This window comes from Lissotriton helveticus, chromosome 10, assembly GCF_964261635.1.
Source record: "Lissotriton helveticus chromosome 10, aLisHel1.1, whole genome shotgun sequence".
Taxonomy (NCBI): Eukaryota; Metazoa; Chordata; class Amphibia; order Caudata; family Salamandridae; genus Lissotriton; species Lissotriton helveticus.
Genome location: NC_136071.1, coordinates 724,421,357 through 724,438,972, shown reverse-complemented (window position 1 = coordinate 724,438,972; position 17,616 = coordinate 724,421,357). Strand labels below are relative to the sequence as shown.

Below are 17,616 nucleotides of genomic sequence, written 5' to 3'. Positions count from 1 at the left end.
GAGGTGGGGGATGGGTTCAAATAATCATATCGCTGGTAATAGCTGAAAATTGATTTTTCCTTCATTAAGTGTCCTCACTTTAATTGAGCCGGGAATTGTTATGTTCATCGACTAATTGAGGAGACAGGCACATAATAGTTGTACTGATTGTAAACCACCCCGGGCTTTTGTGTACCAAAGATATTAGCTTTGCAATGGCCCTCATTTCGGACACACTTTTGTAACTTCTCTTCTAATCTGTTACGCTTTCCGTTCAATTATGCATTTTCCTGTGTGGTCTCAATCCCACTGTAAGTGGTATCACTCTCCCATTCCACATACGCAAGCTGGTTTCCTTATAATGTGTGCTCGCTCTTGTTGCCTGAACACTATTACCTTGGTGGTGTCGCATTCTCTCTACTGTCAGTCTTAGTCATTGTGCTCTTGCCCATCTTCCATGTGCACTCTCTATAATTGCCTGAGTTATTACTCTTATCCCTTGCAAATTTGCATTATTTTTCTGAATAGTTGCTCATTCCTCTGCGCTTGTGGAGCTCAGGACTCAGAAATATGGCAGCCCTGTAGAGATAATCACATTATAAAGTGATACACGTAGTGTTGCTGAGTAGAGGTGTTTTCAGTAACATCATTTTCCTCGACTGCTTTCAGAAATTTGTGGGGGGTTTCTAGTATTCCTTGAGCTTGCTCTCATTCCTTGTTCTTTTCAGTTAAGTTAGTTAGTTAATAAATAGTTAATTAAAAACCCCATAAGAGGTCCAATGGATGTATGTACTTTGGATGCAAAATTCTACATTTTGACAACTCAACATTACGTCCTTGGGGTGGTTAGCAGACAGCTAGTCGTTTGCATCAACTAACTACCAAATTTAGCCTCTACATTAGACAGCCAATGTTAAAATGTCACAGATGACTGCCTAAGCAGATACCTATTGTCATATGAAAAGGAAAGCACTCAATTTTATCTCTCAGAAGACCAGTAAATTGCAACAAGCGAGTCCTAGGGAACGCTATCGGGCATGTAAAAATAATACATGGTGCCTTTTTAAGGGAAGAGCTTTTATGCGAAGCCCAAGCTACTTTATGTATTACAATTAAGCTGATCTATCTGATCCATGATGGTATTTAGATGAAATTGTTACTTGATATTGTATTTTCTTTGCTTTCTCTGCTAAATCGAGTAAATCTTGTTGCTGTCCATACCTGTCAACTCAGGTGATAACAAGTACTTGTTAATGGTAACATGTACTCGTCTGATAGGATTATTTGCAATTTATGAGATATCTTAGATATGCTCTGCCAGCCAACATGTATGGATAATGTAACCTTTGTATTACTCCACGTCAAAAATTCATTATTTTTAATGATAATTTTTACAAAACAATTTGATGTCTAATCTAATTGTAAGCTAATTCAGGAAACATACCTAATGGTCAAAATGCAGAAAAATGAAAAGAGACTCAGTGGGAAAAGCAGTAGTGAGAATAATGACAACTGCAGTGTTGTTGCCCTACTTATGAAATCCTGAACTGCCAAAGTTGGAAACGATAAATGGTGAAGGATTGATTAGGTCTCTCAGAGCTGGGATTACAGAAACCAAGCAAAGTACTGGGGTATGTCTTTTTGGCTCAATGTATGGATTATTTACTCTTCTCTACACAGACTATACTGTCAGAAGAATGGCTTAGCATTTCACCTTCTCCTTCAGAGATTTAAGGAGATCTGGCCTACGGTCATGCAAGGACAGAGATGTCATGGGAACTCATGTTGGATCATGGTTTAGCTGAACAAAGGCAGATTCTTTATCCAGTTGCAAGGGAACATGCTTGTAGATGATGTATACAAACATCTTTGTAGGGCTACACTAACAATCACTAAATCAACAGTCATTGCAACCTGACATTATGAAAGCAGGACTCATGGATAACTCTACTAGCTCTATAGGAACTGTATTGACAGGAATACTCCTAAAAGCTGGTAACTTCCAAAATTAGCAAAAAAGGATAAACTGAAATCACATATCAGAATCACATGACCTGAACAATAAGTTATTAGCTCACCACAAATGATATGGACAGCAGCCAACACCTACATCAGGAGTGTATTTTTACAAGCAGCCTCTAGTTAAATGAATGTACACAGATTTGGACAAATGTCACGAGAAAGCCTAGATATTCTCTTAAGGTCTCTGACACCAAATACTGCATCATTCACTGCAAAGCTAAATATGGCTTTAATATTTTTAGATTTTTCCTGTGTCATACTAGATAAAGCACAATGAAAAAAGCAGGACACAGCTATGATCACAAATGGAGCAGCAGATGGAACAGGAAATAATATTGCTACTTAGGAGTGGTTATTACCACTAAAAGTACTTAATTTTAAACCTACCACTACAAAGTATGTGATGCAAGAGTCAAATATGGAAAATATTAATATTTCTCTTTTTATATCAGTCACATTTCGCAGACAGGACAGAGAGGCATTCATGATCTTGAGATGCATTCAATTATATGACTCACCATAGAGTTTCAGGAGGATGAAGAGAGGATTGCCTTTTTAGCAGAATTTGACAGAGCCACAGTAATACCAGATAATGGCCAACATCAATGCAATGTCAAAACTTCAGACCAAATTTGTTGATCATTACGTACATTAAGACTATTGATAGAATATTAGATACGAGACTTCATACAAAATTACACCCAACTGATTTGTGGCTATCACATCAGCTTTGATCTGGGTGAAATGCAAGAGACAATATGAAAGCTCTCATGCATTATCGTTCGGAGAGAACAAGTTGCCAATCCTAAAACGTATATTTCTCCAAGCTGCACTTTTCTATGCTGCCATAAGCAACAGAGTCACTATACATAAAACATAATACACATTTTAAAAAGAATACTAAACTTTTTATCGCAGCATGCTAGACCAAGAGCAAACATTAGGAACCACTACTAGTACAATTGTGCATGAAGATTCTGATTTCTACTGACTGTAGAAATCTGCAAGTTAGCATTTCAATCTGATTATCTCTCCTCGCTCCTGCCTGCTTCTTTGTCACACCGAAAATTGGCTGCCCCTTGTAAAGGAATAACTCTGGCGGTGCCGATTGTGAAATACCACACTGAAGAAATGACCACATCTCAAACGTATTCTCTCCATTTAGTGACTACTTAATATTGTAAGAAGAATATAGCCTTATCTCCAAATACAGGCTCATTTTTTCTTCCATTCCCTATGTGTCTGAGGTATTTTATAAATGTTTGATCTCTTGAAATAAAAATCTGTTGGAATCCTTTTCTAAGTGTGGTTAGGATCTTTTTCATTACTGATTCTATGATAATTTTAAATGTTTTTAATGTGTATTTATTTTATGATTTGAGTCAACATACTGCCTCCAGGTTGGTGGTATTCCCTTTAAAATGGCTGGATAGGGAAAGTAAACTAATGCATACCGTATCATTTCTCATTTCAGAGAAAAAATGACCTGTATCACATTGCTTCAGGAGAAAATTAGTTTGCTTTTTTTGTAGTGATGGAAATGCATTTATCTACAGAAGTGTCTTTAAAAGATATTGAAAATGAAATCTAAAGTGGCCTTTTTTATACACTTGTGGTGATTCTGGAGCATTTGTTTTGTTGCTTTGCTCCGCAGATAGGCAGTAGGCATACTCCATCTTTGGCCCAATGAATCAAAAATGAGATAGGAAAAGCTGTGGTGTGCACCCAGTTGTAAAATAAACTGACAGGTACTGGAGACGAGCTTATAAGTAATTAGAGAGGTTAGGCTAAAATACATGCTATGTGTGATTTGTTTGCTGTTGTCATTGGTCTCCTGCAAATATTCTTAATAGTAATGGTATTCAGATTTTATTGACCATGTATACCATATGCTTCAGTGCTCGACCTTTCTGCCCTGCTTTTTTAAGCAGGTGCGTAGAATTCAGTGTTGGGAAGTTATTCAGTAAAGAACCACTAGTGACTCTATTGCACAATTTTCAAATGCTCTCCAAACATATCTATAAATGGCTGACTTCTGTATTTATGGTATTCTTTCACCCTGGAAACTTCGAAGAGCCCAGATTTTTGGCAGTGATTGCCTAAGATAGCACACCGTTCTTCTTACAAGAGGATCACTTACAGATCCAATGCTGAAAAATACTTCTTGAATCAATGTGGTGTAATTTTGTGGATTCCCCAAAAGCACTGACACAACACTTGGCGCCACTCCATTTCAGACTTACTAATAACAATATTAACTTACTACTGCAATTTGATGCACTTTAAATAACAGCTGTTCTCATTACCTTATTTAATGGTACATCATTTACTAACCTTGGAAGGATTGAAGGCTGAGTTGGACTTCTGGAATAGGAACCCCTAGCTGTCAGATCCCTGTTTGTTTTAACCCCAAGTGTTGTTGTACTCAGTCATCCTGTCAGCAGTTCAGTATCTTGAACCAATTCTCCAAAGCAGAGGTCAGTGATTTAAAATCTTTAACAATTACAGTATTAGTATTCATTACTTTATAGTTTTAGTTTTTGTTCATGTTCCAGAGAGTACTGGCTCTTATGACCTGTAATATTCATGTAGCACAAATGCACAATCTTATTATGTTTAGTTTTGGATGGACCTCTTCCTTCTCGAATCTTACACATCTATGTAGCCAGGTACCTTTAGAAAAAGCCATTTCTAGCGTTTCCGTTGATTGCCAAATTCATCTGCTATATTTTGTATTGTTAGGATCAATTGTGATGATGCTGGCACTGCAATTTCTCAAAATGGCACATAGCTTTGTTATCACTATGAATTTTACAAACTACACATAAAAAGGCAGTTTCTATAAGAAGGTAGGTGCCAAAGTGATAGTTTTTTTTAAATTTTATGTGCCCTTTGATGCCAGTTAGCTTCTTTTTTCGTTCAATCATTGAGAGTGGCAACTTTATAAGTGGCAGACAGCAAACGTTCACACACCACTTTGGATCTGTAAAAAAACAATACGTAATAAGGCCAAGATCTTTATAAGAAATAGGCAGTACTATTTTAGGATTATTTTTTCTGTGACTAGATGATAAATAATCTGTATTGAAATACTACTTTTCCGCGGAATGTATTTGTAAAATATAAATAGTATCTTTCCCAGTGATTGTTTTACCTCTCTTTAAAACTATTGTTTAGTTCTGGCTGCCTTTTTAGGTCTGGCTGCAGAATAGCTTTGAAACAGAGGAGAGCGTGCTTTGGACCAGCATCCTTCAGTCATTTGTTATTTTATTTTTCATGGTTCGCACTTGGATAGGCCATCGATCACAGCGATAGCATTTTGTGGTTGGGTACCTTGTCCCATTTGTGTTCCTATTAGGTGTTGGTGATGTGTCTTAAGTAGTTCTTATGTTAAGCCAGTGTGCCTTCTTTGATATATTTACTTTGCTGACACACCTACATACTAATTGCTGGTTTATTACTGTTTGTTTAGGAAACATTTGCGGTTTGGAGACCTCACATCAAAAAGACACCCTGCTATTCAGTAATCATCCTTGTGCATTCATTTGTTCTACTTTGTTGTCATGATTACTTGTTGTTGGATTTATAGTTTAACACAAAATTAAGGCAGATGCACACTTAGACTTTTTAAAGACATAACACAAATATTGGCTGTCTGTCAAAAGTGTTTAGTATGCAATATTTTGCTGTGTATGCCTTTTAACTTCATCACTTGCAATGAAAACTTAATCTTATGACTCCTTGCCCATTTCTAGCTATTGCCAGTAGGTTGTAGAACGGCTTACCTGTAAACTTGAGAAACCAGCCGCAGCCTTTTAGGAAGATGCTAACTTCTTTATTATTTGAAGAACTTGGGGCCAGATGTATTACATTTTGCGAGTCTATAATAGCGAATTTTACCGCTTCGCTATTATTGACTCTCAAAATGCTATGTATTTAGGAATCTGCTAATATTTTGCGATTCCTACGCATTCCTTATTTGTGGCTCGCAAATTGCGAGTCACTATTAAGGAATGGCTTCCCAGTCATTTGTATGAGTCAAGAGGCCCATATGAATGAATGGAAATTGCATGCGCAATTTGCGAGTACCCAATAGATACTCCCAAATTGCGCATGCAATTTCAAGGAAGTAAGTGTTCCAAAAGGACACCCTGTTGCACCCCTGAAATGTCCATGTGTGTACATGTTGCACACATACATGCCCTAAGGGCATGTATATGAGACACATGGCACTTTGAAAAATACAAAAAACTGAATTTTTAGAAATCGCAAATTACCACCAACTTGAAGTTGGCAGTAATTTGAGATTCCTAAAAGCAATATAGCAATTTGTGATGGCTACTAGAATAGCATTTAGGGAATCGCAAATTGCTAGCCTCTAAATACGTGCCCAAAATAGGGAATCGCAAATTTTGCGATTCCTTATTTTGCAAGTGGGTTTTTTCTTCCCTACATTGCACACTACGATTTTGCTTTCGCAAATGTTGAAATTCTGCAAATGTCACCGTTTGCGATTGCAATTTTGCTTGATACATCTGGCACTTGGTGTTTCTTTTGACGTTATCATGTAGTTCTCAGTGGGTCTTTCGCGCTCTATAGAGGCATTTTTGGCCTGATAATGTATTTTTTGACGCTTCAACTTAAGTATGCTGACGCACTCTGTTCAGGAAATAGGACCTACTACCAGATTCCATATTGTTCTGGCCCAAAATGTTGCTTCACCTAGGTATTTTCTTTCTCGGAAAGCTTGGGGGGAAAGCGCACAAAATATTCCAATTGTTCCTAAACTCTTCGTCTTACAAAAGTCAGAGCTATTGACTGTGCCATAGCATGTCTTTTAAAACTATTACTTTAAAGACTGGTGGCCAGTGTGCCACTCATTACCAGTCAAGGTGACAGTGCCTGCGTGCAAATACATGCCTTCTACCTCAGAACTTGACATTAGTGTTTCGCCCAAAAATAAAGGGCTTCCCACCAACGCAAAAAAGAGCAAAGCTTGCTTTGGATGAAAATAGAAAAACTATTTTAAGAAAGCACCAATCTCGCACCACAATTGCGCGATGAAAAAGTTTAGTTTTTTTCCAGTGGCTTTTGATGTGGCCTTCAACATCATTCTCGAAGTCAGCGTAACATTTCTCCCTGTCCCATTTTGTCTGGAGGAAAAGTCAAGGTTTGATTTTCAAAGTTCTACACTGTGTTAAATAATTGGGGTAAGTGTAATGTTGGTGAACAAGTAAAAAAAACAGCTGGCAAAAATTAAAGTGAATTAAGGTTTGATAAATAGTCTGTACATGTTTAAAAAAAAAAGTCTTTTGGAGAAAGGTATTGTCTTTTTTTAATTTAATTTGAGTTTGGTAGGAGAAGCCCTATTTTAGTATTATTTAGACTCGCCCAGCCTGCCTTTGCCCTTGTTTTTGCTTCGCATGAGATATTACTTATCTAGGCGGAATAAAGGTCTGAAGTCAAAATCAAGGGAATGTTGTCTTTTTGGCATAGAAATGAACATAAATACTGAATGCTAATAGGATGTTATATGTGTTAAAAGCAAGAACAGAAATGATGATCCCTTTAAAACAAATATGCCACTTTAAACTGTATGCATTTAGAACGCATGCCATTACAACGTGGTCATTACAACAACTGTGTTATATCGCAGAGCATTACAACGCAAGCCATAACAACGACTTGCTGTAGGGGGCGCTGGATGTTGGAATAGTATGATTTACTATTCCAACTTCAGCCTGTGCAACAGTATGGAAGGAGTTGGATTTCAAATCCACCACCTTCTGCCCCCAACAGCAGGTTGTTGTAATGGCTTGCATTGTAATGGCATGCGATGTAACATTGGAATGCGATGTGTAAACATTGTAAGCGATGTTTACCCTTTGGAACCAGTGAGAAAGCTGCGATGGTGTTATCTTGGATACCAGCAATTTCGTGATTGAAGAATGAATGGATCCACTTCTCAGTCTAACTTCCCTGGTTTCTCATGAAATGTACCATCTTAATGGGGTATTACAAGGAAATCACGAAAGAGGTCCTTTTGACTGTAAACACATTATTGCAGTTGAGAAATGTAAGATTTTCTTCAGGCATTCAATGTTAGTGGTGGGACACCTGCTAGCATGAATGGTTGATTTCAGATTAGGATTTTTTAGAATGGGAGTAACCCAACATTTCTTGAGTGCATATCTGGATTCAGGCTATCTATGACGTTTTCACATCAGAAAATATTTCAAGGAAAAATAGACTAATTAATACCTTCCTCAGTAGGGATAAGTAGTATGATTTACCACCATGTGAAAAGTGACAAGCCACTATGCCCTGTACTGGTCAAATCTCTGCCTCATTGAACTAATCCTTTCCCCAATACAGCTCAACAAGTTAAACTACCCTTTCTGGACTAATTGCTGTCTGGATTTGATGTTCGGCATTGACCTGTCTTTAGTGCCAAACTCTGTAATTCCATCTGTTAAAATTTACTACGTATCGCGACAATATCATTTTGAGAAGTCTACAATGAAACCAAGACCAGGCTGTGTTAAAAGCCCATTCCTCAACCACAAATATGTGTGCAGTTATTGGCAGAAAAGTCTTTAGTTAAGAAAATGCTGACCAGCTCTGCTGAGGTGGCCACATTTCCATAGGCATGGAAATCAGATCCAAAGAAGGATGGTCTCCTGCAGAAGATCACCGGTCCTGAGACTTTTTCAGAGGAGAGTACTGGTTTCTGGAAGAAGAATTTGAAATTGATAATAAAATGTTGTGTAAATATCTTACGCTTAAACATTGCAAATTAACATATTGTGAGTTCTGTCTATTGCAGGTCTTTACTTGCACGTTTCGCTGATTGTCCAGTCTGTATGAATACAGCAAAGCAACATTTTGATGGAGTGAATTCTTCAATTATTCTTAGCCACTGATGATTGCTCAGACTGTACCTAAGTACACCGTTTTTTGGCCCACGATGCCACTCTAGACCGAGACCTGCCTTATGCAAGTTGGTACTGACCCAGCTCCTCTTAGGACCAGTCCATCCTGAATTGCTGTGTGAGCCCCCTCACCCGCCCCCAACCGCTAGATGGAACACAAACAATCCTAGTCTAGCTTTGGCCTATTGGGGCCTCTACATTAGTGTGAAGCCTGGGACGCACTGAGGATGTGACCCTCGCCTAGGCACCACCATCACATCTTAGCTTTCTCTTTTACCATTCTGCTTTTTTATAGGTGAACCTTAAGTCCACCAAAGGTCTGGCTGCAAAAGGTTGCCTGTTTAAAAGCAGATCCCTGAACCAAGTTGAAAGTATATATTTCAGAAAGCTCCTTGCATACCAGGATTGCCTTAGGCCTTGAGCATTGAATCTCTGAAACCCACCTACACCGTCTTCAGTAGTTTATCTCTACTGGCACGGATGCGCCTTTGCTGGTCTTAGCATGATGAGTATCCCAGTTTTGCTTAAAACGCCTATGTACAAGCACTGTCATAGGAGTCAGTAACTTTCTAAACCTTTTACATCTTGGGATTGAGATACAGGCCCCATCAGTCCAAGGCTTGTGTTCACCTTTTGACATCACTTCACCACATACTCTAAATGATCTCCTTCATACCACTAGCATTGTTTGTGCTTTCCATGTAAATTAAAATCCCGTAAAGGTGTAGTATTTTACACACTGAACTATTCTGTCACGGTCAGGAGAAAGGCACTGGCTTGCCTGCACGTGCCTAAAGCCCATAAAGACAATGCCCTGGTAATAATCCAAAAGTAATAATACTAGTAAAACAAAATGAGGAACACAGGGGGATTTTTCTTTGTCTCTCTCTTGCTTGTCAATGTAGTGTTGTTCCATCTATGAATTAGTGGGTTTAGCCTACTCCCAGTTCAGCTTGATGTATTAGATGCCTTTTAGAAATACATGTGCTGCTTTATTTCACTTTTAGGTTAGCATTTTTTGTGTAGGGCAGCAGTTAATTGCTCTGTTGTATTTATCCTTCAATGTACCTCCTTTTGGAACATCTTTATCAGTTATAATATTTTTATTTGGTTTGCTTTATTGATCAGACCATGAAATCCCATAATGGAACATGGTGAACTTAGCTACATTGATCTCATGGAGCATTACACCAGTTCGATAACCCAGTTTAAAAAATACATATAGACGCATGTGGAGGGCAACGATCCGCAATGCAGATTCATATAGGAAATATACTCAATGAAGATGCAGTAAATCTCCAAAAGTTGGGATATATTTAAAGCTGTATTTCTCGAGACAGAGAGACGGTTAAGAATCTCACTTAATAAAATGTCAAAACTACACGTGATTGACAGTTGGAATTTTCATAACGATAATAGTCATTAAGAACTCACCACTATTTTGGTAAATATGCATAATTCCAAATGTAACACAAGAGAGAAAAGATAATGAAGTTACTAAAAAAAAAATCACTTCTGGGAAAGCATTGATGTTGGCGAGAGGAGGGCTGCTTGATCCGTGGCCCACAGTCATGGCACAGCAGCTTGAACACAAACAATAATCAGATAGACTAAAAAAAGTTTTACTCATTGATCAAAGTGTATGGACTCAATAACACTTGGAATCTTCCTAAGCCGTTAGGATGTAATCATACTTTCTTGTCACCACCACAACATTGGTACTCAAGAATTGATCATTTGAATTTAGTACTCTAGCCCAGAACATTGGATAGATGGGCATAGTAACATATCTTTGATCGTGCCATAGTTTATTTGACAGTGAATTAGAGCACATGGAACAGCGACTCTACCACCTTTTGTCTATATCAGGGCTCGACAAATCCGAAAAATGGTACTAGTCCTGCAGGTCTAGTACCATGGAAAATCCCCTCGACCTGACTGCAACCCACTTGACCTCCGTCGCTGAAAACGGAGCAAAAGTGACAAGATAACAAGATTTAAAGGCATCTTTATTGCTCATTCCCTTTATGAGCAATAAAAGTGCCTTTAAATCATGTTATCTTGTCACTTTTGCTCTGTTTTCAAAGACAGAGGACAAAAGTTAGTTTGACTTCCTACTTGCCAGAAAGGGCAAGTAGGACCTAAAAATAGCTCGTCCTGATCCATTCTCCCTCGCAATTGCGAGCGGGCGAGTGGATTTGTCGAGCCCTGTATATGCTAGATATCTGATAGCTGAGGTTGAAACCAGCATATAAGACTGATAACATTAGTTTTGTGTATAATCTTAGCACAATTAGGGACACTTTACCCTCCAGCTCAAGAGACATATCATTGCCATACTCGTCAAGGAAGCGGAAAGCTCAGCCAAGCACATTTCAGTGGTCTAGAGGAGGATTTCAATAGTTCAGAAAAGAAATCAGAGTGAAAACATTGGACATTGGTCTTACAAAAATAAACATAAATGACAATCATGAAAGCAGCAGAATTCACAACGAGGTAGGTAATATATATGTATATGTATGTATATAAAATGTCAAGTTCCAGAATTGAAGACGTAGAGTTTAGGATGCCAATGTGTGATATTATGGATTAAAATGGATCATTAATCACTAAAGCATCTGAAATAATTTATTTCCTCAAGACTTTTTGTTGAGAGGAACTTGTGTAAAAAGAAAAAGTGTACTATAGGACATGTATAAGCAAATCTCGATGCAGTAGGCTTCCCCAGATATTTGGACAATTGATCTTCAAAAGGTTAAGAGGACTGTTCTATTATAATATGACAATATTTGAATTCAAATTTAAAAGCAAGCGGCTACGCTTTTTATTCAACAGTCATCGACATATAACAAGTCATACAATACAATCAAAATCATTGCAGGCTAGACGGACTAATGCAATCATCATTCACAGTATACATCATTGGGATAAATCATGGGGAAAGGAGATCATCCAATTCACAATAGAGAGGGGGAGGGCATATATCTCACGATGGGAGTTCCACGCACTCCAAATTGGTAACCATTTTTTGGGGCAGCCACGGGCCACATAGACTATCTTTTCCTGGAACATGCACCAGTCTAGGTTTGTTTCCCATGTTCCTATTGTGGGTGGAATTGCTGCTCCCCAAGCCTGAGCGGTATTTCTTTTAGCTATCACCGACCCATTGTATCTGGTGTGCATTCAAATCAGTAGGCTCCCAAATGTTCAGGAGACATCAGCGTGCCTCCGGGTGAAGAACCTTTTCTAACACGGCACTCATAACCCTGTGTACTTCCCTCCAATATGTCTTGATATGTGTGCAGTCCCATATTTATTTGATGTGCATAAAGGTTCCCGGCTGTCCATATCCTCTCCGACAATCCCCTTCGGTCGCTCTACCCATCTGCACCAAACGAGGTCCCGTAATATATGTCCTAAGAGGGTTTTTGAGCTGCACCAGCCTGAGCCGGCCCGGGATAGCTAGTGGCTAAACTTATTGATAAAAATAATAATTACTCTTTTGAAGGTTATGAAGTACATTTTATTCTTTTGAGTTTGGTAAATCTTTGGTGTAGATGTTTCACTGACAAATTTTGCAGGCACCGCAACCTTTTGTTCTTCCACAAATGTTCCTCTAAGGAAATATTTAAACAGCACTCTATAAGGATTTTCTGAGTTTTTAAAAGTTAAATATCACCTATCTGGGACCTAAAAAATGAAAATTGCCCAGGTAATGTCGTATAGCCAAGGGTACTTCAGGGGGGGAAAAGCTATTTTGCTGTAGCTCCTATTAAGTGAAACAGGCAAGTCACACAGGCCCCCGCAGTGCGGGGGGGCCAAGCTCCAGGGGGCCCCTCAGGACAGCACTTCGGCCGGAGAGCTCCTGATAGAGTGCGGAGGGAGCCACTCCACGTACTCTGCAGGGGTCCCCAATTATCATTACGCCACTGAAGTGAAAGCTTTGTTCCCTCTAACCAAAGTCGGTGATCATCATATTATGATTCAATTACTTTCTAGGTTAGTAATTCAGAAAATTTTGAAAACCTCTAAATTTTAGAAGATCCAAATTCTCTAGCTAAATGTCATACCTGCCAAACCCCTGTTTGCACTGGGTTTCATATTTTAGAGTTGTGAACACACTTACTTTTCCCCCTGACATATTTTGGCGAGTGAAATCTTTTAGGCCCGGCTTCTCAAATAAGTGTAGCTCTCCTGTTACCTATAAGTAGCTTTCCTGTGTGAAGCACAGCCTACTAAATTAGAAGTGTTTGCCTGTTTAAATCATAGAAGTATACCAAAATTGAAAGGTGTTTATTTGAGATGAAAATGTGTGTATGTTCATATCTTATGATTTCCAAAACATATTTAAAGCTGATATTTGACCATTGGCTTTTATGTACTACCCATGTAGAGGCATTCCAGATTGACAACAACTTTTTACATTTCCTGCTGGCAATGCTGTACTGAGGTGATCATTGTTGGTCATCTTGCGTAGGGTGGCCGCCAATGTAATCTTGTCTGATGTCGTCATTAAATAATATTACTAGCTCTGGATGATTTCATTGAACAGACGGAGCTCCTATTACTGAGGAGGCTGGATACCCCTGTTATAGAAATTGTGAAGGGGAACAGTGTGCAGTAAAAAATAAAACATGCAGATTTCTCTTGTGATAAAACCCAAATCTGCGTTATTGCTGACTTCACCCTCCAGAACCTGAAATATGAAATTTTTGTTGCTCCATGTAAATCCCTCGCAATAGGAAATTGGTATTTACCAGGCGCAGTATACAACCCATTCCGTTCCACCACAGTGATAATCAGTCCCATAATCTCATGAAGGCTAACATTTTATTAAATAATTATCATTTTTTGTGGGAATTAAAAATATTTTATGTTTAAAGTGGTCTGCATTTTGTGAGCATACATTTTGCAATTTTCTGTAAGTATATATTTTTTGTTTTTAGCGTCTGAAAATAATGTGAGAGATAATGAAATTAATAGAAATAAATAGAATTAATCTGTTTTCTCTATGGTTCTGGTTCTAATTGATGATTTGACATTTTTTTCAGGTTCACTTTCCAGACGTGGAGAGGGCGGAATGGCTGAACAAGGTAAGACCTTGCTCGAGATATTGTTGTAAAATATACAAGTCTTTTGCAGTGTAAATGTTTTTTTAAGTTTGTTTTGTACAATACAATACGTGGGCTGTGAGTAAATGTATACAGATGTGCAAGAAAACAGTGCCAAGAAGAAATACGCTCCAGGATATGGGGCTAGTCCTGTTTATTGAAGCTAAAAAATGTCAAAATCGTTTTGTACTTTTGTCCAGTCTTGTGTGGTTGCCGAAAGGGTGGAGTGTGATCCAAAGGTAAATGTTACAGGGAGGTTCCTCAAACCGGAAAATGCTGGTTTTTCTATAGGCGACAATCCCAGTGATAAGCTGTTGCTATGCAGAGTTGGCTGTTATTTGGTCAGGAAGGCCACAACCATGCCATATTTTCGAGATAACTATATGATTGAAATTGACTACATCGCTTCAAAATGGGAAATTATTACATTGTCAGTGTTGATCCTGAAATTCTAAACAGCATATAACCACAGCCCACCCATATTCCAGGGGAACATTAGTTGCTTCTTCCTAATTCTAAAGAATAATGGTTCCTTAAATTTAAATGCATGTAAGTTAATTCTAAGTTTCAATGGCACACGGTCAACGATTTTCATATGCATGTTATCCTGGAGAATGCACTTTTTCTTCTATCCCCACAGTACGAAATATAAGTAGTAACATCATTCAGTCAGTATAGAACTCACAATCACAAAGAGAAACTTAGTCTAAATTTAAACTTCATAGGTCTAAAGTTAGACTTCAGGTCTAAGTTTACCTTCGAGATTCAGGCCTTCAGTTCGCTTGGAGAAATGGCAATGTTTCGACCACTGTAGCATTAATGTATCTCCTCAGGGAGGCTCATCTGTAAAATTCTCTGTACTAAGGAAACAAGAAACGGAGGGGGGGGGGTGCATTACAGAATAACTCCTTTTAGTCAGATAACGCCTGAGATGTAAAAAAAGAAATTTAAAAGGGAAAAACGCATTAATTTGAAAAAGGAAGCCAGGCCTTTTTCCAGAAATATGTTCAAGTGCCTCTACGGTGTTATTGGTCTTTAATGACCCTGCCTCTGTTTCTGAGATCTATTGCCTTGTGGCTTTTAAAGTGGCATATTTCCCTGTTCATCTTGTACATCACAATGTCATGTTTTGAAAGGCCAATTATACAAGAGATCTCTTCCTTAATTTAGTGTAAGGGCTTTTTTAATAATTTTCTTGATTGCCCTACTCTGTTCGCTAAATGTTTGTAATTATATTGTCACTCAAAAATAAGAAATTGTAAACCTATTACATATTGATGAACATTGACTTTTTAACTCGCCGATGTGAAAGAGTTCATAGTGGTTTAAAATAGTTTTCTTAGGAACGAAACTGTGCATATTTGCAGATCCTATTTACAAATGTAGGAATACTTTTGTTTGTAGGTTAGTAGAGGAACACACACCGTCCCTAGTACCTCCCTGAGTAAAATAGATACAATGATTCAGTCAGTAGAAAACAGGACTACATGCACACATTTCTTTTTATTAAAATGTGTGCTTCATTTATTTGGTGCATCCCAATTACTTTCCAAAACATGTTTTCCATTTTGCGATGATGAAGTGTTCCTCTTATAGGACTTCCCTTTAACAAACAGCCCAGCGGAGCAACATATTATATTTGCATATATAAAAAATATGTCTCAGTAGCGGCCACTGTAGGATTTAAGAAACACGAGTAGACCATATACTTTTGCATAGATCGCAATTTAGTGTTGGTCCCGAATGTTTGCACTTTGTTTTTTCTTCGAAGAAGTCTTTCTAGTCACGAGGTAGGTGATTCCTCCCTTCGGTGATAGTGCGCATGGGCATCGACTCCATTGTTTTTTTCCACCATCGGGTTTGGATGTGAATTGTTGCGCTCCAGTTCGGCACTTTTCTTCGGGCCCCCTTCGACACGCAATCCACTACCCTCAACGGTATTGCTAATCGACCGTGTTTCCCACTAGCCGCGTATCGTTAACGCTAGAAAACCTTAGATTGGAACTTTCGTGGAAGACTGTCGGACATATCTGAGCCGGGATCGGTCCCAACTGATGGAATGGGCTCCATTCAAGTTATGTCAAAGGTGTTATGCTAAGTTCCTGCGTCCAACCTTTGCCTACCCCCGGAACATGACGAGAAAGACTGCGACACGTGCCAGTCGTTTCGGTCAAAGAAAACCCTCCGTGATCATGGGGCTCGATGTCACAAAATATACCATCAGGGCGCTCCTGCTTGGGACCTTCTCGCAGAAGAGTCCGATCAAGAAGACTCACAAGCACAGGAAGCCGAGGTGGAGGAGGAGCACTTCTCCGTGTCAGACACTGACTCCGATGCCAAAGACCTGACCCCGGCACGACAGACCATGAGTAAAGAACCTTTGTTCCACTATCATCTCCTTTACAAGAAAAAGGCTCCCGGTCCCTCCTCTGCCTTCAGGCCAAGGTTGGCACAGAGAAAATGTTTTGAGCACCCCGCCTTCGGGCTCGGCGCCGAAGCACAAACAACAGCATTCCGGCTTGGGCTCGAAACGTTCGGCATCAAAATCGAAACACCTTTGGTCTCCATTCCGCCGTTATGGAAAGCTAAATCTTTGGAGCCGAAAACTTCAGAGCCGAAACATTCGGAGCCAAAACTCTCAACGCAAAGACCTACGTCTAAAGAAGGCACAGCACCTAAAGAGTCTCAGACCGAAAATTCACTGGATCCAAAACAGAAAGAGATCGCAATCCATCCGGAAACTTGACACATTCTTGCCAAACCTCTGGGAAAGAGGAAAATGGGCTTATCAGAGGACTATCACATTCCTTTAAAAATGCAAAATGTGGCTATTGACTCTTCTTCTCCTTACATTTCTATATACCCTCTTCTTACACCTACACACTCCCCTACACCACCATCACCTGACCCATACGATACATGTGATGATGATTTAGATGACTATGCACCACAAGATGACCCACAGGATACTGATCCACGTGATCATTATAATGTCCCTCAACCTGATAATGAACCTGATTTGTATCCATCTAGACCTTACCCTTCAGATGATAATATTGAGTACATTGAGCTCATTAATAGAGCTGCCGAATACCATGGGGTAGAGCTCCATAAGGAGAGTCTAGAAGAGAATTTATATTAGATTCCCTTTGTTCATCTCAAAAAAGGGCTACACAAGCCTTACCAATGTTAAAGGCCCTGCTTCAACATACTGACAATATCTTTCAAGACCCTGTTAAAGCTAGGATCATCACTCCCAGGGAAGAGAAGAAATACCGGGCTGCAACTAATGACCCAGTCTGCATCAAAGGACAGTTACCTTTAGACTTTTTGGTCGTTTCTAATACTCGTAAGAGGGCTAACTTCCAAACCACAGGGGATGCCCCGCCTCTGGATAAAGAGTCCAAATTATTGGATGCTTCCGGTAAACGGATAGCATCACAAGCGACTAATAATTGGCGCATTGCCAATGCCCAGGCATTACTGGCAAGATACGATAGGGCTCATTATTATGAACTCCAGAAGCTCTTTGAGTTCCTTCCTGACGAGCATAAAGCTAAAGCCAGTGACCT

At 39.1% G+C, this 17,616-nt stretch overlaps 1 protein-coding gene across 3 annotated transcripts in view; it reads left to right on the top strand.

Annotated features, from left to right (window-relative positions):
* Window positions 1-17,616, top strand: part of ESYT2 (extended synaptotagmin 2) — a 641,975-nt gene that overhangs the window by 247,339 nt on the left and 377,020 nt on the right. For all 3 annotated transcript variants that reach the window (XM_078663275.1, XM_078663276.1, XM_078663274.1), the window contains exon 2: window positions 13,985-14,026. In XM_078663275.1, coding sequence (XP_078519401.1) covers window positions 13,985-14,026 — 42 coding nt within the window. The remainder of the gene's footprint in view (window positions 1-13,984; window positions 14,027-17,616) is intronic.